Source organism: Gadus macrocephalus, chromosome 6 (genome assembly GCF_031168955.1).
Source record: "Gadus macrocephalus chromosome 6, ASM3116895v1".
Taxonomy (NCBI): Eukaryota; Metazoa; Chordata; class Actinopteri; order Gadiformes; family Gadidae; genus Gadus; species Gadus macrocephalus.
The window spans coordinates 1,714,598-1,742,226 of record NC_082387.1 but is presented as its reverse complement, the minus strand read 5'-3'; the positions used below and the strand labels follow the sequence as shown (position 1 = coordinate 1,742,226).

Genomic DNA, 27,629 nt, shown 5'->3' with positions numbered 1-27,629 from the left:
TCTCATCACCATGGGGTACAGAGCATTCAGCCGCTCTCCTCCCCATCTCAGGAATGCTTTACCACCCGAACTCAGAAACATCACTTCATTTCCACTTTTCAAATCACATCTCAAAACCCATCTGTTCAAAACTGCCTATTCCACCTGATGCCAATTACTATGTCTGTGTTTTTTTTTAATTGTGCTCTTCTCAAATTACTTTTGTGTACCTCTGTACGGTGTCCTTGAGTGCCGAGAAAGGTGCCTTTAAATAAAATTATCATTGTTATTATTATAATGTCCTTAACAGGGGAAGGGGTCCAAAGCCCCAATAAGGACAGCCAACAAAGACCGGGTACAGGAAATCCTGCTAAAGGCTCAAAGGTCACTCTTGGAACTGAAAGACAGCAAAGGCAAGCTGGTGTATTTAGGCCCGAGAAAAACTCGCATAGTCGGCTTTATTGGCAGTTGCGCAAGTGCATGGAATATTTTCCATGCACTTGCATGGAATCAAGCCAAATGCACCGTTATCAAGCCAAATGCACCATGCTGTTTCCTCCTCACCTACAAGCTGAGCCAAGATCACCTTGATCTGTTCTTCTCCTATCTGAGAGCACGTGGTGGATTCAACAACAATCCCACGTCAACACAGTTTACAGCTGCCTACACAAGTAAAGACAGGAACAGGCCACTGCATCCTACGTGATAATACCACCATCATTGATGTCATACCTGCTGCAGAAAACACCTTGCGCAGGTTTGACCTGAAGCCTGTGGAGCTTGCTGTCCATGAATACCAGCACTGCCCAAATGTTGATACTTTGTCCGACGACAAAGATACTGCAATCAACTACATTGCTGGGTTTGTGGTCAAAAAGCTAAAGGAAAGGCATACCTGCAATCCTAGCACTGACGCTCTTACTTCATCCACCGTACATCCCTTCATTCTGTTGAAGAATCGTGGAGGTTTGGCCAAACCATCTGCCGGGATAGTTGCTGTGTGCAGGCATCACCCCTCAGTGCTATGCCCAGCTGAGTCATATTCCGTTACTCCAGCTCTTTCACAAAAGTGGCAAACATAAAGGTAAAACACACCTGTACCTCCCCAGGTGATTAACTATATAGTCAGCTGCAAATATGACTTGACCTCAAAAAAATTCTAACAAAAGGTTTCTCAGTGGTTTACAGTAGTATCAGATGTACTTAAAAACATACTAAAAGTTTACCAAAGTTTGACTCCAAGAAAGGCCCCATTTTCAAAATGGCCGCCGTCAGGTCCTTTAAAATGACCATTACTCCTTTGTTAACCTCCTAGACCAGGAATACTGGTGCCTGATACATGTTTTGGCCATTTAATATTCTAATTAGCATATTTGCATGATAGATAAGTGAAAACAAGTACATTTATTTATTAAAGTAATTGGTTACAAGCATATATATGCGAAAAATAAGTCAAATTCCCCTTAAGTAATTGCATATTTCTCTTTTTTCATATTGTTTTGCCTTGTGTTGGTGGTTTCTGTGGTACATAACCATTTTTTTTTTTTCCAATAAACACTAAACTAATAAGAACTGTGTGGTACTGTAAAATTAGTCAAAACAGGGCTGCCACGTGAAGGCTCAGTACCGCTAACCCCTTTTCATTTTGTGTGTTTTATTTTTTTATATATTTTTTTTACCTTTTTTATAATGCATTTTTTTTTGTCTTTTATATATTTTTTAAATACTTTTCTTATTTATACACCTTAGTGTGACCTTAATTCACCATTAGTCGTCACACTCTTCCTCCCATTGAGGTTGATTATAGTGATTCTCACAATTCCCAATTTGACATGGTCCACAAGCAGGCATGCATGGTAGTCCATATGCCCTGCAACTGCACCGTTGTGTTTTGCAGGCAGTTGTGCAATTACAGTGTATCATCTGCAGGAGGCTTTCTGGGGCAGCAGTCTTACTAGTCATAACTGGCAGGAATCGGTTGTCCACCAGTTTCCATCCCCAATCCACTGGGTTCAGGTCACCTTCCTTTCCAATCCACACCATGATCTGGAAGTAAACCCTTTGGCAGTGGTATTTGGTTGCGGACTCAGTTGGAGGCAGACGTTCTGGGCCAACAAATGATTTGGCAGTGGCGATTTTCTTGCTAAAAAGATTGTAACGCAAAGAGGCAAGTGAATCGCTACTCTTTCCGCCAAACAACACTGCCATTGCCTTGGTCCCATGGTCCTCTATGACATTCCTTGCTTGATGTTTGAGCAGAAACACATTTGCACAGGACTGGATGGTTGACTCGCCATTCACGAGTTTCTGGAATGCTGTCTGTTTGCCAACACTAAAAATGCGTGAAGTTGTATCACATCCTGTGAAGGCGTGAACAAACAGCAACTGGGAACACAAGTCACTATCCAGGACTTGTTTCATCTCACTGATGTTGTACACCTTAGTAGCTTTGGACTTGTCTGAACGAAAATAGAGGCCTCTATTTTTCGTCCCAGCATAGAAGAGGAGAAGAATTAGTAAATCTGTATCCTCCCCTATCAAGGTTGTGGGCTGATGTTCTGAGGCCTTGACTGCAGCTTTGACAATGTCCACGTCTGCGTCACCTGGAGCATTGATAACAGAGCAGCCCTTCTTCTCCAGCTCCTCGGTCATAAGATGGATAAGTCCTTGTTCGTTGCAAGATCTGGAAAGGAAATCATCCTTTCTTCCCACAAACTCAGTCTCTGCATTGAAGTTAACAATGGGGTGAGTGTTTTCACCACGTCTCTGATGCGTATTGTCTTTGATGGATGGACCTTCTCTATAACCATCAAAAACGACTGTTGCTTTACCGTAAAGGCGTATGGTAAAGTCTGCATATGACTGTGCAATGGCACCGTAACTGTCACCCTTTTTCTATGCCAAGCGGTGAACCAGGGAACCACCATCAAGGACATAATGCTCAGTTGCTGGGATGGAATCCAGGACCGTTTTGTTTGATTTCTTGCTTGAGAACTCAATGATAGCCTGCTCTAGTTCGGGCTTGTTGGCTTTACGGAAGATTTCCCTGCCTTCAAACAGGGCTGCAGGAAATGAGCAGAGCTCATAGCTCATTACATCTTCCAGTGAACCGTTGGAACAGCAAAGCAGGATCAATGGTTCGGTCTTGGGCAACTTTGACACTGGAGTCATCTGCAAGGGTTTTTGCCCGGTCTTTCCGTTTGAAGGATATTCCAAAAACAGGTTTTCCAATCATCTTTTCAATGATCTCATTGCCAACAGTCTCCAACTCATGCACATTCACCTCCTCTTTGGCAACAACACCAGTTACTATGTTTCTCAGGGATGGGTCTGGAGAGAATGGTGTGCAAGAGCTAAGCTTTTCCTTGATCTTTTCTAGATCAGAATGATCTCTTTTTATCCTTGCTTCAGAGGATTCTCGGTGCTGCTCGCTGGTCGTGTATGTGAGGTCATTAAATTCCTGCATGGCGTGGTTGTATTCCGATGTGATGGGTGTAGACATGGTCCACAATGCTCGCATTTCATCAGTCATTCCACTTCCATGGGTCAAGCCTCCACTGCTTTTCAAGGATCTCATCAGTGTCTGCTCGATGACAAGGTCAGAGCTAAGGCCTGCCCAGAACTGGTTGCTGCGGCGGATCACATGGAAACCCCTGGAAAACTTGTCAAGTACATCAGGGTGTCTGGTGTCGAGTTGGCACATTTCTTGGAGGTAGAAATATGCTGATTTCAGGTAGTTGTAGTGCCCAGCGGCGGCAAATATTGGCAGACAGTCCAACATTGTGCGCAAGTGCATCTTCCAAGATCCTGTACGATCTGCTTTAATCAGAGCTCGGGCTGTCTGCAGCATCTTCTGATAGTTCACCCACAGCCGGCTGGTTTTTGACCTTGTGCTAAGGTCTGACCTCTTCGTGTCCACCTTTTCCTTGATTTTGTTCAGCATATCTGATGCTGCAGCACTCTCCAAAGTTGTTTCTTTCGCTACCATGGATGAATACATCTCTTCAGCTTGGTTCACCAAGGACTCAAACTGTGAGTCATCCTCCTGCAGCTCTGACACAACCATGTGATTGAGACATCTGTCCACCAGCAAATGTCCACGAAAAGCTCTTTGCACTGACTTTCCAGTCATCATGTGCTGGACGGCATTTGATCCATAGACAACTTCCATAATATTCCTGAGTCCTGTTCCTTCCATCAGTGTGCCTATTGCACCAAGTAGGTTCATAAAAAGTATGAAAACCTCCAAGCATTAAGACTATGCTTTTCAGGGGACTACTCTGTGGTGCATCCATGATGATCTCTGCTGCTTTCCAGTACAATGGCTGATCAAACGTAATAATGGTTGGAGCTTTGTGTTTGATAGCCAGGTCACAAACAAAATCCAAGGTGGACAAAATACACGTTTTGTCTCCAGAGTACAGGTCAATCATTGGCAGGAACACAACTGATGATTGGCCTGGATGTTCTAGTCCTTGATGAATGATATGCATCATTCCCTGCCACCCAGGGGTTTCTTGTTTGAAGTTCAGTGAGAGCTCCCACAGGACATCAACTGTTCTGTCACAGTTGATCAGTGTTGGGAGGTTGTTGAACGCGATGGTTTGGCGCACATGTTTCGCAAAGCGATATTCGATGATTGGGATTTTACTTTGCCCTGCAAAATCTATGTTGGTAATGTGTCTCCTTGGAATGATATGGTCCTTTTTTCGCCCTGGAGTGATTGCTGCTATGATTCCCATTCCGTGGAAGGTCCCCTTACCATCAATAGTAAGGATGTTGTGGTCAACATTGTCACCAGCAAAAATAAGTGTCATGTCCAACACATCTATGTCATCCGCTAACATATCTGGGGAAACTGAATCTGCTGCATTCTTTTCAAAACGCAAAACTTCCTTGTATGATGAAGCAAATCCCATTCCATGAAGGGTATCCACCAGGAATTGTGATCGATACATATGATGTGCCTGCACTGCAAGGCCAAGTTGTAATGGAGCTACCACAGCACGTGGTCGTGCTGCCTGGACAATTGCTTGTCCTATTCCTGCAATCTTTCGGCTTGTCTCCTCACCCACAAAAAGACCATTCAAAAGTGTACGGAGAGTCTCAGGAACAAACGAAAGGGCAGAGTCAAGCTCAAGTGACTTTGTGCTCGGATAGTGATCCGTAATGGACTGAACATTGGACTTGATATCACTTTTGATCAATCGTGCAGCTGTTTGAATGATTGCTTGTTTCTGGGATTCCTCATCCTTTTCTTGGTTGCTGAAATAAGATCGTAGTATTTGTGATGTCTTCTCTCTCATTGTCACAATGTCATGTAGGCCGCTCCCTCCAGTGAAATGTACATTGTCCTGGTACTGTTCTCTCAATTTTCTCTTGAGGTATTGATTTCCATATGGTTCAGAATCTGGGTTTCTCAAGGATTCCTTCATTATGTCTCGAAGATGTGTAATTGCCAACTGTTCCTCATCATTACTCTCAAGGTAAGAGCAAACTTTCATGAATGCCTGCTCCTGATCTTCATTTATGGGCCGGCCAGACTTTCTGCGCTTTGCCTCTGGGTCTTTATGGAACTGTATCGGTATGTTATATCCGTTACGGAAACTACTACTGCATAAGTGGTGGTAAACACAGTCTGCAGCATGTAGATCACGGCCATAATACTCAATCCTGCCTTTCACTGTGAAAGCCCATTGATCTGCACGATTGTCACAACACTCAAGAATCGACTCTGCGAGCGTATCAGTCTTTACACTACTTGTGTCTTTACTTCCATGTATTATTGTAGTCCCACAGAAAAGACAATCGGTTTGGCTGTTGAAAGGACCAGTTGCTACTCTGGAACTTCTTTTTGGTGGCTCAGCTTTAATCTCCTGTTGGATTTTAATGTCTTTCTTATTTATGTACTTTTGTCGACATTTTGAGTGTACTTTTTCACCAGCGGAAATGTGTACATTGTCGCCTCTTTGTACACTTGCATTGTTGATCCCATCAGCTCCCTTCTGGAGAACCTCAACCACATCAGAGCCATCGCTTAAGTTTTTACTGCAAATGGGGCAAGTTTCTTGATTTATGTGACTCATGGTCAAAATTGCATTTGGAGTGTACTCTTTGAAACTAATTCAACAATGCCATCCTCTCTTAACACACTGGCCCTTTTCATGTGTTGGAAATCTGTCCAATGTTCTTTTGACACGCCCATAAAATGACACTAAGCATTTGTCTGAGAATAAGACATGTGTGCTGTAATACAGTATAATTAGTATTTTGTTATTTTATTGCCTGTTTTTTTCTGAATGCTTGTTTGATGGACTGAGTGTTTTTTACATTGAATGTCAAGTCTGTGTTTTAGCAAAGAAAGGTAAATGTCTAAAAACACGTACTGAGTAGGAGTTACATGACATAGGCTAAATCATTTACATCTCTGGTTCACCCCAAACAAACATGTTTTCCAAGACTGGGCCTGTCCCAAGGAGAAATAGTATTACCTTGTGACCTAAACAGCATGCACATTTAAACATTCACAATCGTGAAAGCAAGGACATATAAAAGACGGCTAGCCAATTGCTATTAAATCCGGTTAGCATCATTAGCATTGGTTAAAAACTCTTCCATTCAAGTTGACTGATCACCTCAATACCAATGTTTTCCAAGAAAAAAAAAAAAAACATTAAGGTAGGCCTATGTATCGAACTGTGGGTCAAACATTGTGATACAAACCAAATTGTGAGATTGGTGTACCGTTACAGCCCTAGTAATCTCATAAAATCATGTATTCCATAGGTATATAATTATGCCAGGGCAATTTAAACAAGTCCAATGAATTCCTAGACCCAAAAAACATGGGATTAGACACCAAGATTACTTTGCTAGGTAAAAAAAATGAAGCAGTTAGGATATTTCAAGGACTTCCTGCCCATCTTGGACGCCATCTTGAAATGTACAACTTTCTAGTGGTCAAACTTTGGTAAACTTTTAGTATGTTACAAAGGACACCTAATACTACAAGAAATAGCTGAGAAACCTTTTGTTAGAATTTTCTTTGAGGTTAGGTTTTTTTTTTCATATATGCAGCCGCCTAGCATTTCCTTTGGTAATGCTCCACTCAGTGTTCAAACACAAAACTGCATATATGTATTTACATCAATTCTACTGTATGAAACTCTCCTCCTTGATTTTTAAGAGCCCCATGTCATGCCCCCCCCCCCCCCCCCTTACATCTCTGACCTCCTCCAGAACTACAGCCCTACCGGTACTCTCCGCTCTTCCTCCTCCATGCTCCTCACCACACCTCCTGCACGGCTGTCATCAATGGGGATCCCGAGATTTCAGCCGCGCAGACCCCCGTCTCTGGACATCCCTCCCACATTCCATCCGTGACACTGACTCTCTCTCCCCACAATCAAATCAGGTCTTAAAACCTACATATCCAAACTGTCATATTCTATGTAATTCCTAGTATTTTAGTCTATTGCGTTTTTATTGCTTTGTATTTATCTTTGCTCTGTTTTGATGTTGTGCAAGTGTTGGTTAAACTTTTATTAATTATACATGTAAGGTGTCCTTAAGTGGCCTGAAAGGTGTCCATAAATGAAATATATTTTATTATACAGTTATCAGTTATACTACCTAGACATCCTTAATCGTATTTACATACAGTAGGCCGGATTTCCTCTGAATATTGAAATAAAAAAATTCTCACAATTGTATTTCCGTCATTCAGATCTGATGGGTCTGTGTTTATATTTGGTCATTTGATTCTCATTTCAGAAACAGAAAAACAGAAAAATAAATTAAAAAAGTAGTTGTGATTAAGATTTTTGTTTTAAAATACAAAAAGGTGTTTAATTTTTTCTGTCATGGATAAATTCCACGACTACCTCTATGGAGCCAAGTTCAAGGTACGCACCGATAATAACCCTTTGACGCACGTACTTACCACGGCCAAGCTCAGTGCGACAGGTCATCGGTGGCTTGCAGCCCTGGCCACCTATGACTTTGACGTAAAGTATAAGCCTGGTAAAGCAAACATAGATGCTGACCTGCTCTCTCGCAACTTTCGCAAAGATGGTGAGGAGTGGGATAGCATGTCTCCAAACGTGGTGAAGTCCATATGTCGGCGGATACAAGTTGAGGAATCCTTGTATACTTCCCCCAGATATGTGGAACAATTAGGAGCTTTGCCAGCCTGTATTCCCGATGTGTATGCCTTTCCGTCTCAGATACACCTGAACTCACTGGAGAAACTGTCAAAAGCTGACTTGATGGCTGCCCAGAAGAGGGATAAGGTGATCTGACGTGTGATTGAGGCAGTGAAACAGGGAGTCTGGACTAGCAACAAAGAGCTACACCCAGAGATGCTTCTGATGAAGAGGGAAGTTGGCAAACTTGTGATGAGAGATGGACTTCTGCAAGAAGCAAGAAAGCTGCAGAGGGGGCACTGCAGCTTGTGCTGCCTGCAGAGTTTAGAGAAGTAGTGTTGCATTCTCTTCATGACGAAGTGGGCCACCTATGAGTGGAAAGGGTCACTGAACTCCTAAGAGCAAGATTCTAGTGGCCCAAAATGTCTAATGATGCAGAGGCATATGTGAGAGACTGTGGGCGGTGCATCACTCGCAAAACACCTGCCAAGAAAGCCGCTCCCTTACATCAGATCAACAGCAGTGGTCCTATGGACCTGGTGTGCATTGACTTTTTGTCAATGGAATCCGATTCCAGAGACATTTGTAACGTCTTGGTCGTGACCGATCACTATACCAGATATGCTCAAGCCTTTCCTGCAAAGAATCAGAAAGCTCTGATGGTAGCCAAATCCTTGTCGAGAAGTATTTTGTCCACTATGGCTTGCCTGCTAGGTTTCATTCTGACAAGGGGAGAGATTTTGAGTCGAGACTGATAAGAGAGCTGCTGTCAACCTTGGGCCTACAGAAATCACGAACGACTCTGTATCATCCTCAAGGGGATCCCCAGCCAGAGCTCTTCAACCGTACTCTGCTCTCCATGCTTGGTACTTTAGGCCAAGAGAAGAAGAGATCCTGGAGTCAGCATGTACCTTCATTAGTGCATGCTTACAACAGCACAAAAAGTGATGCGACGGGATACTCTCATTATTTGATGTTCGGTAGGGAAGCAAGACTACCGTTAGTGTGCTGTCCTATCGCCTTCCTTTGTGCTTTGAAATCTCCAAAGATAGAACTCAGGAAACTAACCATTTCCACTATGTGGAAGGCCTGAAGCATGACCTGCAAAGAGCATACCAATTGCTAGTCAAACTGTAGACAAGACTCACTTGAGGAACAAGAAAGCCTATGATCAGGAGGTCAGCTTTCAGAACATACAGGAAGGGGACCGTGTTCTTCTGATGAATCTAGGACTAAAAGGGAAAAGGAAGCCGTTGGATTTCCATACCACATTCAGTTGTCGGAAAGATGCCGAAATTAGCTGTATTCCGTGTAAAACCTGAAGGAGGCAAAGGCAGAGTAAGGACCATCCATCGTAACCACATCTTACCTATCGGGCAGTCTGTCAGGATACCAGTTGATCAAGCCTGTGAAGAAACCCCTGTGAGACCAAGAACACGTTTCACAAGTCAAAGAGAAGAAGCCCTAGAGATGAAAGATTCCTCGTCTTATGTGGAGTGTGGCCAGTTTCGTAGACAAAACCGAGAGTATCTGGAAAGCCTACTGAAGAGGAGAGAAGTCAGATCAATTCTCTGTGAGCTCAGAATATAAAGACGCCATAGATCCAAGTCCTGTCCAGTTAGCTGAAGACCTGGAGGCCGACAGAGGAGACGAAGGAGGTAATGCAGAGTCGGACTCCTATGATTCCGAAACAGATCTGGATGCCAGAAGAGATGTCGGCATTGCACCAAAAGAAAAACTGAGCTCTAAAACAAAAATTGCACCGATAGAAAAACTGAGCTCTGAAACAGAAGTAAATAGAGTACTTAGACCAAGAACAACAGAAAAAAGACAAGTAAAACCAGTATTAAGTATAACTCATGATGAACCTGGAAAGGACAGTGAGCAACCAGTTACCATAGTTCATAGAGGCATTATCATCAAGCAAGGTAAAATCTAGTTAATCCTTAGTTCACGATAGGAACTTAGAGCTCTGCTTTACAATAGTTTGCTTTTATACAGTAGTTGTAATGTTGGGAGTGTGTTTTACGTCTTATGAAAACATTTAGTAAGGGGAGGATGTAACCCTATGGGAATTTGGGGTATTTCCTTAACAATCTTTTTTATTTTATTATTATTTTATTTTGTTTATTTTACTTCCATACGTGTTTTTATGAATGCTACATACGTTTAAATAATGGTTACATGCATTACAAATGTGTTTGTATTCATGTACTTGGAGTAAGAACCAATAAGAGGTCGGGGTGAGAGTTTGAGACGACTGCGGAATGGGGAGAGACGTGAGAGATGGAGGATAACTGTCACGATCCGCACCTGGCTTTCCATCCCATTGCCAGGCCTGCCAGTACTATTCCGGATCACCTGCCTGCCACTCCCCACCTCATCAGTGCAACCACCTTCACCTGTGTTCCCTCACCTTATTTAAACCCACTCCTTCCACTCAGTCTCTGCCAGATTGTCTTAGCAGCATGCAAAGCTCTCTAGTTCTATTTCCCGGATTGCTTATTTGGCTTCGACCCTGCTTGTCCCTGACCCGTCCTCGTCGTTCCTGCCCTGGTAACCTGAACAGCCTTCTGTCCCTGACCCCTCTGTCTGCTCACCCCTTCTCTCTCTCCAGTAAACTTGGATTCCCGTTTTGGACAATAAAACTGTTGTTCCAACACTGGTCTCGGTCTGTGCTGTTCTTGGGTCCAACCTCACGCCCCATTACAGTACAATCTGGCCAGAAATGGACCCAGCTCAGATTGACGACCGGATATCTCGGATGGAGGACATGTTAAATCAGCTGGTTGCTGCTACTGCGGCCTCCTCGGCAGGAGTCGGTGCTCCTCTCCCTTCCATCCGTGACCCTAATGTAGGAGCACGTGAGTGTTATGATGGCGATCCTGTCACCTGTAACGCCTTTCTCTGCAACTGCTCCATCATCTTCACCCTGCAGTCGCTCACCTTTTCCTCCGAGGAAGCCAGGGTGGCTTATACTATTAACCATCTCACTGGGCGAGCGCGTCTTTGGGGCACAGCTGAGTGGCAGAGGGGGAGCCATGCCTGCCTGTCTTTCCAGTCCTTTGCCAACGAGCTCAGGAGGCTCTTTGGTACTGGACCTCTGGGGGCCGAAGCTGGACGAGAGTTGTTGGATCTGGTCCAGGGGAGCCGCCCAGTCACGGACTGTGTCATAGACTTCCGCACCAAGGTCCCCATGTGTGACTGGATCCCGGCCGCTCTCCGTGATGTCTTTATGCGGGGGCTGGCTGGGTACATTATGGATGAACTAGTAGCTTATGAACTGCCGCCTCATTTGCCTCAACCGCTCCTGTAAGTGTGGAGGATACTGAGCCTATGCTTCTGGGTCGCACCCGCCTCTCACCTGAGGAGAGGGAGTGAAGGCAGAGACAAAACCTTTGTATGTACTGCGGCCAGCCAGGACACTTTGTCAGCCGGTGTCCAGTAAAAGCCAGAGCTCACCAGTGAACGGAGGCATACTGGTGAGCTCCATCGTTGGCCCTGCCTCCCCTGAAAGACCCACCCTCTCCGGTGAGTTCCTGCTGCCTTCCGGCTCCCACACCATCGACATCCTCGTCGATTCAGGGGCCGACGAGAGCATTATGGACCAGACCCTCGCTCTCAGGCTTGGACTCAACCCAGAGAAACTATCATTGCCCATCTCTGCCAGTGCCCTGGATGGACATGTGCTGGAGAGGGTTACGTCACAAACCAACCCTGTGCGTATGCTCCTGCCGGGGGGCCACAGTGAGACCATCCAGTTCCTGCTCCTGTCTACAACAAGCCAGCCTGTCATCCTGGGGTACCCCTGGCTTCGCAGGCACAACCCCAACATCGATTGGACTACCTGTTCCGTCCGGGAGTGGGGAGAGACCTGCCAGCAGATTTGCCTCATGACACCATCGCTGTCGCCTGCTTCTCCTGTTCCTGCTCCAGCCTCAGATATCACCAGAGTTCCAGCAGTTTATCATGACCTGAAAGAGGTGTACAACAAAACTAAGGCTACCTCCCTGCCACCTCACCGCCCCTATGGCTGTGCCATAGACCAACTCCTGGGCACTTCGCCTCCCAAGGAATGCTTGTACTCTCTCTCTGTCCCTGAGAGAGAGGCCATGGAAGAGTACATACAAGGCTCCTTAGCGGCAGGGATCATCCGTCCCTCCTCTTCACCTGCTGATGCAGGGGGGGTTTTTGTGAAGAAGAAGGACAAGTCTCTGTGGCCCTGTATAGACTATCGTGGACTTAATGACATTACAGTTAAGAACCGCTACCCCCTTCCACAGCCTGCTCCAGGGGGCAAGTGTTCTCCAAGCACGACTTGAGGAATGCTTATCATCTGGTCCGTATCCGGGGGGGAGACGAGTGGAAGACGGCCTTCAACAAACCAACATGACATTATGAATATCTGGTGATGCCCTTTGGTTTGACCAAACTTTGATCACCTGCTCCGGGATATGCTGAACAAGTTTGTCTTCGTTTACCAGGATGATATCCAGATTTTTTCTCTCAACCAGGAGGAGCATGTTACTCATGTCAGATCTGTCGTCCACCGCCTACTGGAAAGTTCCCTGTAGGTCAAGGCAGAGAAATGTGAATTTCATGAACCCTCAGTCTCCTTCCTGGGATACATCATTGCCAAAGACTGCTTACTGATGGATCCAGCTAAGGTCTCAGCAGTGACCTCCTGGCCAGTCCCGGGGACACGCAAGCAACTGCAGCGTTTCCTGGGGTTTGCCAATTTCTACCGGTGTTTCATCAGAGGTTTCAGCTCCATTGCCTCTCCCCTCTCGGCCCTCACCTCACCCAAGACATCCTTCCGCTGGACTGACGAAGCGCAAGGCACCTTCGACACCCTCAAGACTCGCTTTTCCACTGCCCCCATCCTCCAGATCCCCGAACCTGAGCGTCAGTTCATTGTGGAGGTGGACGCATCCGGCGTGGGGGCGGTTCTCTCTCAGTGCTCCTCCGTCGACCAGAAGATCCACCCCTGCGCCTTTTTCTCTCGCCGCCTAACTCCCACAGAGAGGAACTATGATGTTGGTAACAGGGAGCAAGGTGCCATTCATTGTGTGGACTGATCATCGCAACCTGGAATATATTCGATCTGCCAAGAGACTGAATTCCAGACAGGCCCGCTGGTCACTGTTCTTTGACAGGTTCAACTTCACACTGTCCTATCGACCCGGGTCTCGTAACATTAAACCAGATGCACTTTCCCCAGAGAGTGTCCTGATGAAACGGTTGAGCTCTCGATCATCGTCCCGGCCTCCTGTCTCGTTGCCTCTGTCACTTGGGAGATAGAGGAGAGGGTGCGGGCTGCCACTGAGGACCAGCCTGGTCCTATTTCCTGTCCCCTATTCTCCCTTGTTCCAGCCCACCTCTGCTCCGATGTTCTCCAGTGGGGGCATGCTTCCCGGCTCACCTGCTACCCTGGCATTCAGCGGACCGAGACTTCCTGCAGCAGCGCTTCTGGTGGTCATCAATGGAGGAGGATGTCCGAGGCTATGTCAACGCCTGTCCTGTGTGCAACCAGAACAAGACCTCTTGTCTTCCACCAGCCGGTTTCCTGCACCCATTGCCTGTTCCTCATTGCCCATGGCCTCACATCTCCCTGGACTTTGTAACTGGCCTACCTACATCCAAAGGCCAAACTGCCATCTTCACAGTTGTCGATCCTTTTAGCAAGATGGTCCACATCATTCCCCTTTCAAAGCTTCCCTCTGCCAAAGAGACAACTGAACTGGTTCTCCAGAACATCTTTCGTCCCCATGGACTGCCCACTGACAATGTCTAAGTCTGTCTTCTGGATTCCACCCCCAGTCAAATGGGCAGACTGAGAGAAAGAACCAGGGCCTGGTCTGAACAACTGATCTGGGTAGAATATGCCCACAACACCCTCACCTGCTCTTCCACTGGACTTTCACCCTTTCATCCAGTGCGCCTATGGGTATCAACCCCCATTATTTGCCAACCAAGAGAGGGAGGCTGCCTGCCCATCGGCACAAGCCCATCTGCATGCCCATTCGTTCACTGTTGCCGGCGTACCTGGGATCAGGCATGTACTGCTCTCCTCAAGTCGGTTGACTGCTACGCTGCCGCCGCAAACAAGCACCGTACGCCTGCTCCTGCCTACCATGTTGGCCAGAGGATCTAGCTCTCCACCCGTGACCTGCCCCTAAAGGTGGAGAACTGCAAGCTGGCTCCCAGGTTTGTTGGACCCTTTTCCATCGCTTGCATCATCAACCTGAGTTTTTTCCACTTCGATCGGTGGTGTTGATGATTTGTTATACTTTGACTATGTTTTCGGTGTGGTAAATGGTGTTTATGAATTAAAATATTATTATATGGTCATCTGAGATGACCAAGGAGGGATTGTTACGTATTTTAAGAACATAAGCTGCCTCCACATAGCCTCTAGGAAGCAGATTCAAACACACAAGCTGCATTACCCTCACATAGCCACTAGGAAGCAGGATCGAACACTTAAGCTGCAATAACTACTTTAACCACAGATGGCAGCACCTTTAGACAGGGGCGGAGCATTACGTCACCCCGGCCACGCCCACTACATAGGCCACGCCCACTTGACGGCCTCTAGCGGGTGATTCGAAGTGAAGGGGTCTTCAGCGTCTATCAGCTTTAAAACTTCCCTGCAGGTTGGTTTTGTTACGTATATTAAGAACTTAAGCTGCCTCCACATAGCCTCTAGGAAGCAGATTCAAACACACAAGCTGCATTACCCTCACATAACCACTAGGAAGCAGGATCGAACACTTAAGCTGCAATAACTACTTTAGCCACAGAAGGCAGCACCTCAGACAAGTGAGGAAGCCGAGGCTATTATGTCACACCGGCTCCGCCCACTGCCAAAAGGCCGCGTGGATTTGAACAAAACAGACTAGAGTCAGGGAACAGGCCAGAGATCTCACCCACACCCACAGAGAGCCTTGGGCCTTTGCCCGTGGCTCGAAGTAGCTCACGTTATATCTCTCACACGTGTTCAACACGCTTCCTCTCCTTTTGCTCCATAGTACCATACCGAAATACTTTAACCTCTTAAACCCGAGCGCCCCTGGGGGCGGGGGCAGCTGCGCCAACGTGTGCTGTAAACAGCTGTAAACAGCACCACCATGCTCCAACATGTCCATGGTGCATACCCACGTAACGGGAAGAAGCTCGGCTAAAAGCCCATGATAACCATTTCTACCTAAACAAAATACAATTCTAACATCAAGCAACTAAATGAGCCCATAGCAAAACACGCAAAACGTGCATGCGCTCATACTGGCCACCGCCGATTTCGCTACTTCATGCCACCCAAACAAACTCTATGTCATATGAAAGCTGAGGCTTCACAGATTTCAATGATATCACTGTCATCACTCTACGACGAAAACCACTGAACTAGCAGCCAAAGAAGAGCAAAATAAATAAACAAATAAAAAACGTTATACAATGTGATACTTTTGATTGGCGAATAGTGTTTTTTTGCATGAATTTGGGTCCCTCGATTTGACTGTCCCTCGACTCTATTGGCTCTAACGGTTCGATAGAGGGGTCAATCATCCAAATTGACCAATGGATACCCAAGATATCTTCCAGGGTTTGACTGGAAGGTCAGCATAATTCGCGCCAGAAGCGCAGAGAACTTTCTGAGCACTCTTCAGACACTCCGGCTAGATAGAGACATACGCTCCTACTACACGCTTATTACATTGTTTGCATTTCTAGTTAGCTAGTAGTTAGCTAGTTATTTTGTATTTTCTTGCCTTTTTCTTCTATTTGTTATTATTTTAAAATAAATAATGGCAGGCGGGAGAAAGACCTATACTTTTGCGGAGGCATTCGCTATCATTAGCGACAGTGGGGCTACTGTAGTCCCTCTCGAGTCGTCGTCTGACGTCAGTGACTTGCTGTTGCCAGAACTGGACACGGACAACAGTGATTCAGAATATCGAATTCCATCACCTGAAAGGTATGTAATCTCTGTTTTCGATTACTTATTGATTTGGTGTCAAATTGACGATCTATCACCTTATTAGATATTATCTATCTATCGATCAACCTACTCACTCTACTCATTCCACAAACTCACTACCGGTACTCTTTGCCTTATATTTATATTCATGATATTATTTGCATCAATTATCATTATCAATATTTTGTGCATAGTTTATTTGATACTATCTCTATCCTTTCTTCTCTTTATTCATTTTTTCATTGTTGAGAGGACCTAGCAAACCAAGCATTGCTGTGCAAGTGATAAATAAACTTGGATTTGATTTATTATCCTGCAATGAATTTAGTAAATGCACACACTCAAACTGGTGCAAACTGGATTGTTAGTTGACTTCCCCAGTACAGGTCTTGTTTACCCCAACATATTGTTACTTGTCTGTTTGAAGTTACATTCTTTTCTTTCTTCTTCTTGGGTTCCACAGTGATGATGATGCTGATTATGAGCCACCTTCATAGACTGCTCCTGCTCCAGCGTCAGCCCCCCCACCTCTGTTTATATATATAATTATATATGTATATATATATTATATATATCTTTATCCCTAGTGATTGTAGTTTTAGCTGTGTTTTTACAGTTTGGTTTTATTATATGTTGTTCTCAAATATATCTGCTCCAGTTGGAGTCAAACTTCATTTCGATTGTATGGTTTTCTTTGACTGGGAAAATGTATAGAGGTCTGGTTGAATTTTCAAAACAAGTCAAAACTGTTGAATTTGGATGAAATGAATACCTATAGTGATATGTCAGTGAAATAAAATTAGTTTTACAGTCTGGTACCTTAGAAAGGTCAAATGGCACTGATGGTGCCCAAAAGTGCCCAAATGGCACCATTTAGTCCGTCTGGACCTACCTGTACTAAAACCTCTCTAAAATCACTTTATTCACTTTATTAGCATTTATCCTGGAACAGGGTACTCATCAGATGTTGTTATATGTTTCCCTAAAGGTTATGGGCTACTATCCCATAGTTTCAAGGTGGTATTCACTCTAAATAATGTGTTTTCTCTAGGCGAAAATTGAAAATTGACATTTATTACTATGTTCTAGCTGAATTTACTCTGACACAGTAACATCTATATTGATTCTGACACTTCTGCAGCCACCTCACAGGTGTTACCTTCTTTTTGATATATAGCCCTTGTAGTTGTGGAGGCATGCTCTATTCATTATGGGCATGTCATTTCGGGCAGGAGGCCTGTGAAATAGGCCTAGGGCTTAACAGATTAACAAATAAAGTACTGTTAAAAGCTATCCTGGATTGGAACACTTTCTTGGAAGAACTCTGCAATTTGGTGACCCTGGACGTTCTTGGAAAGTCCCGGGACTGGGACTCGCGGCCACCGAGACGCGGTCTCTCTCTCTCTCTCTCTCTCTCTCTCTCTCTCTCTCTCTCTCTCTCTCTCTCTCTACCTAGCACCTAATTTTGAAGACCTTTCTAGGGATGGATGTTTAAAACACTTTAATACTGGATGTGACCAAGCAGTCTGGGAGTGTGGAAGACTTGAAATTGGGAAAAGGTTGACACACAAATACTTCAGAGCAATTTGTTTTAGCCTACACTATGGACGAAGCGGGCATGGATAAAGTAGCAGCTGAAATACTAAAAGGTATTGTATGTTCGTTTATATCCAAACTTGTCCTCTGGAAGTTAACATTTATTTGAATTGGAACATTGGTCAACACATTCACGTCAACATGCTAATTTAAACAAACTAACTAACTAGCTAGCTAGAACGTATGCCCCTAAATGTCCACTGTAAACTGCTAATAATAGCACAAACGATACTAGTTGACGTAATTAATTGTGTTTTAATGCCAGAAACAGTGTTATGGTGCAAATTATTTTCAATTAGCCTTCGATAATGGACATCTCTGTTTAGCTTAGAGGTAACGTTAGCACTCTCTGGCGCCCTTTCTATTATCAACCTCTAACGTTGACGTTATCACTTTTAAAATATACTGTTAACGTTACTGTGAACTAGTGAAACTAATTTCGGTGACATTTTCTGACGTTAGTATGATTGGGATATCTGTGTTTTAAGTTTTCAAGGTTAAGTGGCTGTTCTGAAATTAAGGTAACCTGTCTTTGTAAAGATGCAGACTTTCCTCCCCCCTACTAATATTTAATGATTTAAAGTAAGAATAAAGTAAGATGTATTTGTTTGTTGATTTCTCCGGTAGCTATTATAGTTATATAATACATATTACATGCAGTTTGCCAGGTTCTTATTTTCAGTTGGTCAAAATAAAGAATCTTTAGGGCTAATTCAGACTGAGTGCATGGCATGAGCGTGTCAGCTGCGTGGCGTGTCAGTTTTTTTCCGGTGTCGTGCCAAAAAGTGATCGCGCGCACAGCAGCCCGTTGAGCGGTAGCGCTATAAAACGTCTAATTTTCTTTTGATTAAACGGTCATAATATGCATATACAAACAATTATCACACATTATCACAACTGTGGCCAAAAGAAGTGTAGTGTAGCGAAATAAGGCATGGCAATTACGTGATAGACATGTCTCTACAGTATGTTTGATTTATGGGTGCGTTTTCAATAAAGAAATTATCACTTTTGCAATGATCCTCGTGACTATGCATAGTTTTTTATCTGATCTGGGCCCTACGTAGTATTTGCTTCCCATGTTTGGATGTGTTTTGTATATCTAATATTATTGTTTATGCCTACTATTAAAATAACAAACAGTTTTCACCTGCCAAAAATTGATTGGAGGCCAAATGCATTTACTGAATGGTTATTTCTGCCTAAATATGACTTGATCTCATTCTTGAGCTTCATAATATAAACTCTAGAGCTCACGGGACAGTTTGGAACTCTTTTAAAGGACCATTACAACACAAAATGTGCATTTTCACCTGCCAAAAAATTATTGTAGGCCACATACAGTTACATTGAGCTTCATAATATAAAGAGTTTATATTATGAAGCTTATGAATGAGATCAAGACATATTTAGGCAGAAATAACCATTCAGTAACTGTATGTGGCCTACAATAAATTTTTGGCAGGTGAAAATGCACATTTTGTGTTGTAATGGTCCTTTAAAAGAGTTCCAAACTGTCCTGTGAGCTCTAGTGTTTATATTATGAAGCTTATGAATGAGATCAAGTCATATTTAGGCAGAAATAACCATTCAGTAAATGCATTTGGCTTCCAATCAATTTTTGGCAGGTGAAAACTGTTTGTTATTTTAATAGTAGGCATAAACAATAATATTAAATATACAAAACACATCCAAACATGGGAAGCAAATACTACGTAGGGCCCAGATCAGATAAAAAACTATGCATAGTCACGAGGATCATTGCAAAAGTGATCATTTCTTTATTGAAAACACACCCATAAATCAAACATACTGTAGAGACATGTCTATCACGTAATTGCCATGCCTTATTTCGCGACAAACTACACTTCTTTTGGCCACAGTTGTGATAATGTGTGATAATTGTTTGTGTATGCATATTATGACCGTTTAATCAAAAGAAAATTAGACGTTTTATAGCGCTACCGCTCAACGGGCTGCTGTGTGCGCTCCCGCGGCCACAAATCAGATTCTGGCAGACGATCACTTTTTGGCACGACACCGGCTCCCATGTTAGCAGGTTTGAGTGTTTGCACGCTGCCTGCGTGATACGCGCAACAAAAACATGTGCATGCTAGAAATGGGACAGTTTGCCTACTTTTCACGCAACACGCAAGGCGTTTTAAAAACAGTTTAACAATATTCATATGACATATTTTCTCAATGGACAACGTATTAGCAAATTCATTAACAAATATTTAATGTGTGGCAATATTTGTTTTTCTGCTGCTAATATAAGCAAAGATATGCTGCCAAGCCTCACAAAGGAGGACTTGCGTGACCTTTTTCCTGGTCCAGAACACTTCCTGAGAAGGAGAACCATTTGGAGACTCAGTCATGATGAAAATGAGGTAATGATAGATTTCAGCAGATTTCAGATTTCTTGTTTGGTGGCTGTCAGGCTGTCAGTCAGCTCCTTGTTTTTATAATTACCAATAAATACGTGTATCTTTTATACAGGGTCAAGAATCAGAGCTGCATAGACCAGGAAGCAGTGAATTCAGCCCCACCCACCCACCTCCTCTTCCCCAACATCCATTTCCTTCCTCTTTGTCTTCCTCCAACCCTCTCCCCTCTCCATCCCCCATTTCTTCTCCATCCTCCCTCCCCTCTCCAAGCCCAAGACCCCAACATGGCAGAATGGTACAACTTGTCAGCCCAACGTATGTCATATACACAGACACAGAATTAGAGCTTGCAAGGAGTGCCTTCTTTGACCAACAGCGTGCTGGAAAAGAGGGAGACTTTAGCCTGTCCAAAGATCTTCGTTGCAGATTAATAAGAAATACCACCACAAGCATGATTGCAATCAAAAGAGCAACAGAGGATGATTTTAAATATCCATGCAACCGGGAGCTCACATTTATGGCAAAGCGCCTCGTGGACTACTACCCAATGCTTCGGGACCAATCTGCCAAGAGTGGGGCTGAGTGGGTAAGACACTATTCATCAGTCGTGTCTGCTTGTACGCCTTCATTACTGTATACGATTTTATTTAATGTTATTTATTACACAACCTGTTCTGTGTCTGTCTTGTCAGGAATATCTGAAGAAACAGCTCCTAAAAAGAGTCCAAAATGTTTCAACTCCTAAAAAGCAGCAGGGAGCAACTCCTTTGCGAAAGAAGGCACAGAGACTTAGCTTTCAGTCCAGACAGGAGACGTCCACTGATGAGACTGATGACTCCACCACCTCTACTGTGATCTTGGAGAGATCACCACCACGCTGTAGCACTCCAGAGATTGAACAATCGTATGGTAAGTGCACAAATTGAAATGGTGGATATTTTTTTCAGTATTAATGGAGCTTCTATTATTACTTTGAACAAGGACAATTCCATGTCTAAGTAAATTCAGCAATGTTATCATGCAATTTCAAACCTTTTTTGTTCTGGATTATTCATCTATTAGTGTCCTTTTTTAAAGGAACACGCCACCGTTTTATAAAATTGGGATATTCACCGTCTCCCCTAGAGGTAAATAAGTGGGCAAACGCATTTGTCTCAGTGCATGCAATGTCATAGTCTGGCAGCGCACCTGCTAGGTTAGCTTAGCTTAGCATAGTGAATGGAATCCTTTGTAGCCAGATAGTATGTCATGAGTAAAAGTGAGCCTCTGTCTTCACAACCAGTACAAATGGCAATGTAGATTAAGACGAGGTGATCTCCTAGGCACGTATTGACTTCGCCTCGTCTAAATTTGCATAAGCTAACCTAGCGGGGGCGCTGCCACACTACAACAATGCATGCACGGAGACAAAAATGTTTTTGTTCACTTATCTAACTCTAGGGGAGATGGCGAATAATCCAATTTTATAAAATGGTGACGTGTGTATTTGCGTGTTAATGGCCCAGTTAACCTGTAATGTCTGAAATGGAAATTATGGTCTTAAAGCTGCCGTCGGCAGCATGTTTTGAGTCATATTAGCTTGAACTGTAATGGGATTCTGGAAGTAGAATATTAAATAGGCTGTTTAGAAAAAATCCCGAATGCTCTAGCTCCCTCTAAAGCCTGTAATCAGCCTGTAATCGTGCTTGCAAAAATCGAGAGCTCCTGGTTTTGTTTAACCAACCAGGGGGGAGGAATTGCTACCTGTCAATCACAGCTTGTGCACACGCTGCTATCGAGCCCGCACCCCATTCATGCGCACGAAAATTCTCCGTGCGTGAAATTTTGAAGGCCTGCCGACGGCAGCTTTAATGTTTGGTATGGCTATGTTTAAATGTTAATTGATGAAGTTAGTTTTTCTAGCATCAGACACTTCGGACAGCCTGCAGTATCAGGCAAAACATTATAAAACTCTGCAGGACATGTATAAAACCAAGGCCAGGCCAAACAAGAAGGATGTTGCCCAGCTCCTAGACCTTGAATTCCAGTCAAGACGCGCCTTCATTGACTCCGATGTGACTAAGGAGCAGGACAGGCCTGTCAAGATCCTTGAGGCGTATCCCTGCTTTGGATTAGACCATGTAAGCATATGTATTCATTTTATGCAGCCCTCTGCTTCCTAAGCCTAGGAATTACAACACTCGCTAACCACCACCAATGTGTAGCACCCACCTGGGTGATGCGGCAACCATTATGTTCCAAAACACTCACCACACACCAGCTTGAGGTGGAGAGTGAGGATCTGAATGAGTCAATTAGAGTGAGGGGATGATTAGGGGGCCAGGTTGGGAATTTAGCCAGGACACTGGGGAACCCCCTACTCTTTGCAATAAGTGCCATGGGATCTTTAATGACCACAGTGAGTCGTGACCTCGGTTTAATGTCTCATCCGAAGGTTAAAGTTTAAATCTGTTAGATTTGAATTGTAATGTAAATTTTAATTTTTACATCTCTTCTCTATCTTTTGTCTCCCTGTGTGTTAGCTAATGGATGAACTCCGGCGGATCCTCGATCAAGGGAACCCCCACTTCCTACCTGAACTAAATACCCGGCGGGCGACCTTTTTTGAGAGGGCACAGTTTTATGGTGTTTTCAAGAAGGTCATGAGGCCTCCACTGTTGGACAAAGGTTATTACAGAACATAACAATTGAGAATCCCACAGAAGTATTAATGTTTGTTTAATAACTGGCTGCAGAAAAACTACTTTTTTAAAAATTACTTTTTTGTCTTGTTTTTTAACAGCACAGCAGTCAATCGCCCTGATGAAGGCATTGCCAGACTTATTTCCATCACCTGTGGCTCTACCCAAGAAGTTGGGACATGCAAGTGAGGCTTTGCTTCACATCCTTAAGGTAAGAAAATGTATATGCATAAGAATTTTCACATTTACTTTACCATACAATACAAAAAGTGCATTGTGGTATTTATTTTTCTTTTTGTGTTTGTCAGCCTACAGAAGACCCCAACACCTTTCTACGAGCAAGACCACTCTCCAGCCCGGTCGTTGTTGTCAGTGAAACTAACTGCATACTATCTATTGGAACCACGCCTGTGTTGACTTTCCCAAAAGAGGATATCGATGCTAGCGTAATGTATCTCATGGCATGCTATTACATCTTTCACCTTACATATCCCAAGTGCGTTGCCACACTCATGTCTGTGCTGCAGACCGAGGTTCTCCTGGATGCCATCCACGACCAGGACATGACTTCCTCATATAGGAAGGCTATAGGCGAGTGGAAGAAATTCTTAGCTTAAAGTGGAAATGAGAGTGGATAATCTTGTTTTGGTTTGTTTTGAGGCTGTGGCTTTTTTTTTTTTTTGCCTTACGTGTTTTTTACTTTTTAGTTTGCTGTTAAGTTCAGCTGCATGACCTTCCCAAAAGAGGATATTGATGTTAGCACAATGTAAAATGGCATGCATTATCTTTCACCTTAGATATCCTAAGTGTGCACACTTCTGTCTGCGCAAGTTCTCTTGGATACTATCCACAGCCAGGACATGACTTCCTCATGTAGATAGATGCATGTTTTTCACTTTTTAGTTTGCTCTTTAAAAAATCTTCATTGAAGATCATGCGCCGAGCTGGAGTGTTTATTTGGAAAAATCCGATGAGTTTTTACATATCTCCATTTCAAGTCAAAGAGTACTGTCAGTACGGAAAAAAACTGTTTGGTTTTACCTAGCTCAGCCAGCAGCTAACGCAGACAGGCAGCTACAGTGCTAAACTCTGGGGGCATGTACATGGAGGCTGCCATGCCCCCAGAGTGAGGAGCTGTAGCTGCCTGTCTGTGTTAGCTGCTGGCTGATGCAACTCGAGCTAGGTAAGACCAAACAGTTTTTTGTTTTTTTTGTATTGACAGTACTCTGTGACTTGAAATGGAGATCTATGTAAAAACTCGTCGGATTTCTCCAATAAAACACTCCAGCTCGGCACATGATCTTCAAAACATATTATTACAGGAAAAATCTGACAAGTTTTCATATAGTTCTCCGTTTTGAGGTCAAGGAGTACTGTCGGTACGAAAGCCCCCCAAAAACAATCGGTTTTACCTAGCAAGAGTTGCATGTACATGGAGGCTGCCATGCCCCCAGAGTGAAGAGCTGTAGCTGCCTGTCTGTGTTAGCTGCTGGCTGATGCAACTCTTGCTAGGTAAAACCGATTGTTTTTGGGGGGCTTTCGTACCGACAGTACTCCTTGACCTCAAAACGGAGAACTATATGAAAAATCGTCTGATTTTTCCTGTAATAGTAAGTTTAGGCTTTTACTGTTTCTACTGAAAGGCAATACGGACTTTGAAAAAAAATTTAGATTCATGTATTTGTTTAACTAAGTACCAAGCCTGATGAATGTTTTTTCTCCCTTAAGTGTTAGGGAATTTACTCTTATTTAAAGAATTTTACAGCAGCATTGGATACTAAATTTAAGTGATTTTGTTCTACATACTAGAATAAATAATTCTTAAATTGTTCTCATTATCTAGGCGAATATACTTGATTGCAGTGTATGTTGCCTAACATAAGTCCTTGTTTGGAGCTGATAATACTAGCATATGTTGAATAAAAGGTATATTTTCCTATATATCAAGAAAACTATTCTTAAATTTGGTTTGCTTATCTAGACAAATGTACTTGTTTGAAGTTTGGCTGTACTGACTTTAAGATATATTTACTTGCATGAAACCTTATTTGAAGATGATGGCACTAGCATATGCTGATTTTAAGCACATTGTCCTACATATTGAGAAAATAATTCTTAAATATTTTCCTTGAACCAATACAAATCTACTTGTTATTAGTCTAAACACACTAGTTTTAAGATATCCCTGGGTTTTTAAGGCTAGATATATTCACTTGTTTTTAAAAATCTTGTTAAGTCAAATCTTCCTGTTCTGTTGGCAGATAATTTTGCTTATTTTAAGTAATATATTCCTAATTTTATTACTTTTTTTTCTTATTTTTTAAAGCCGACTTTTTGCAGTGCAGGTCCAATGTTTCCAGAAGCAAGATGAGTACCGTGTATCACTCTGACACAGCTAACTTTGCACGCAATGCTTACGGTTAGATTCATGCTTACACTTACATTTCAAGGGTCCCATAATGGACTTCCATTCGAACAATTAAAAATAGAATTAAAGGAAATATGTTTTTGAACAACTTGAGTTGTTCACAAACATGAGTTTGTATTTCTACAATAAACAAAAGTTCCAGAACCAGATGCAGACACACCCGGAGCCTACAAACTACGTCCGCCGAGCAAGGAGTAACCGTCACATGAGGAAATCAAATAACGGCAGGATTTGAATCGGTTCTGTTTTGGTTGTCCACCATATAAAAAAAAAAAAAATGATATGTATACATATATTGTTTGGATAAATTACATGTATCATAATCAGCAACAGTTCGTTCAGTTTACCAGATAAGGTTAAAAGGAATATATATAGATATGGATATGTTATTGACAGAGCAAGGAGGGGTGAATGCGATGATAGGCACAACATGTTATACTTTTATCCCCAATAACACAGTTCCGGACGGGTTGGTGGCCAGGGCGCTGGCATGATTACAATCCCTCAGGTTCTAATATGTAGAATAGTCAACACCTATACTATTCTAGTAGAAGCGCCTGTATATAAGATAATCAATATCCCGGATTTACTTGAATAACAATTTTTTAAACAACCATACCAGACTATGTTTGTTATTGTGTGGTGTTGCTTGGTTGCGAGTGCAACCCGTTATTTCTGTATCACTGCATTGATAATGGGGCGGTTGATCTTCTTTGAGACAGTTGTTTACAGGTTTCCTGTTGCTGACACGACGACGATTGAACGCCTGAAGGAGGCTCCCATGATGTGAAAGTAACCTCTCTGTGAGCTGAGCCCTTGACAAGGAGGGACGAGTCTTGGGTTCATGAATTACAGGCCCCGACGGCGACAGAAGAAACAATGGCTGCGATAATAACAATGTCCAAAACCACCCACATGCAACAGCGCACCAATACACGAAGATCACCTGAACCACCCAAATCCATGCTAGCCCATCAATAATCTTGAAATTTTTAAATTTTTATTATGACTACTAATTTTGTACTTTACTTTTGAAAATGTATGACCTTGTTACACATAACCAAAAAGTATTAGCTTAGGATTTCTATGGATACTTTTGTTTATGTGCTGTTTGACCATATGATTGTATGATAACCAGGATATATGTTCATTGTTGTATTGTTAATATGACTTGTATTACCTATGAGACCCATCAAGGCAAATGCCGTTTCAGTATTATGGTAATCCGTGGTGGTTTATCTCTAATATGGAGTTTTTTCCACTCGGTTGGTGGTGTTGATGATTTATCCTACTTTGACTATGTTTTCGGTGTGGTAAATGGTGTTTATGATTTAAAATATTATTGTATGGTCATCTGAGATGACCAAGGAGGGATTGTTACGTATTTTAAGAACATAAGCTGCCTCCACATAGCCTCTAGGAAGCAGATTCAAACACACAATCTGCATTACCCTCACATAGCCACTAGGAAGCAGGATCGAACACTTAAGCTGCAATAACTACTTTAGCCACAGAAGGCAGCACCTCAGACCATAGACATCTTATATGATAGACGGAGCATCGAATGCTACCGCCTACTGGCGCCATGGACATAATAAAGGATGGACCACAGACTGGAAAATGGCCGCCCATTCATTCCTATACAAACTGCTCAGTGGCGCAGGGTAACATACAGGAGCGATTTGCTTCCGCGTTATGGGGCCAAGACACGTGACCTAAGCTGTGTTCGAAATCGTTCCCTATACACTCGTTCCCTATTCCCTATATAGTGTACATGATATAGTGCACTATATAGGGAATAGGGAACGAGAATTCGGACACTACGCTGAACATTTCTAAACGTCATTTGCGTCAGTAAATGCGCCGGGTATTTGTGTGACGCAGACAGATGCGCCCACATCATGTAAACAAACCTGGCACTCACGACGAAAGCTGGAGGTTGTATTGATGTTGAATGTTACATTTCCTTGTTTAATTAATTTTTAATGTTCAATATTCTATGTCAAATCCCAAATAAATTGTTGACATTTCTAAACGAAAGCAGGAGACTCCATCATTAAATGTATTAGTTTTCGCGGTCATTCGGCTTCTTCTTCTCCCCTGGAAAAATACAACCGCATTGCATTGTGGTATACGGGAGTAACATGTAGGGAACATCGTATGTACCCTATTTTAAGTCCACTATATAGTGCCCTATATAGTGGACCACTGAGAATTCGAACACCCTACAAAATGGCGTGCACCCTATTTAGTGCACTACATCCATGATAGGGAACGATTTCGAACACAGCTCTAGTCCGTGACGTACCGGATGCAGAGATCTTCTTCTTCTTCTAGTTTAGTGGAGGATCATAGTTTTTCCCCATATACCGCCACCTACTGGACTACTACACAGGAGTTTGTGACAAGGACGTTGGCAAATGATACTTTAAATCA

At 43.2% G+C, this 27,629-nt stretch overlaps 1 protein-coding gene and 1 long non-coding RNA gene across 2 annotated transcripts in view; both read left to right on the top strand.

Annotated features, from left to right (window-relative positions):
- The window catches only part of LOC132459200 (uncharacterized), a 132,241-nt gene that overhangs the window by 45,617 nt on the left and 58,995 nt on the right, over positions 1 to 27,629 (top strand). The gene's annotated exons all lie outside the window — the stretch shown is intronic.
- LOC132459179 (uncharacterized) lies at positions 19,405 to 21,459 on the top strand. Its single transcript, XM_060053567.1, has 3 exons — positions 19,405 to 20,087; positions 20,197 to 20,670; positions 20,777 to 21,459. Exons 1-3 carry the CDS (start codon positions 19,884 to 19,886, stop codon positions 21,008 to 21,010), a joined length of 912 nt encoding a protein of 303 aa, XP_059909550.1. The 5' UTR covers positions 19,405 to 19,883; the 3' UTR covers positions 21,011 to 21,459.

Coding starts and splice junctions, on each gene's coding strand:
- LOC132459179 (XM_060053567.1), top strand. CDS start 19,884: ATGACATATTTTCTCAATGGACAACGTATTAGCAAATTCATTAACAAA. Junction 20,088..20,196: donor TCAGTCATGATGAAAATGAG/GTAATGATAGAT, acceptor TCTTTTATACAG/GGTCAAGAATCAGAGCTGCA. Junction 20,671..20,776: donor CCAAGAGTGGGGCTGAGTGG/GTAAGACACTAT, acceptor CTGTCTTGTCAG/GAATATCTGAAGAAACAGCT.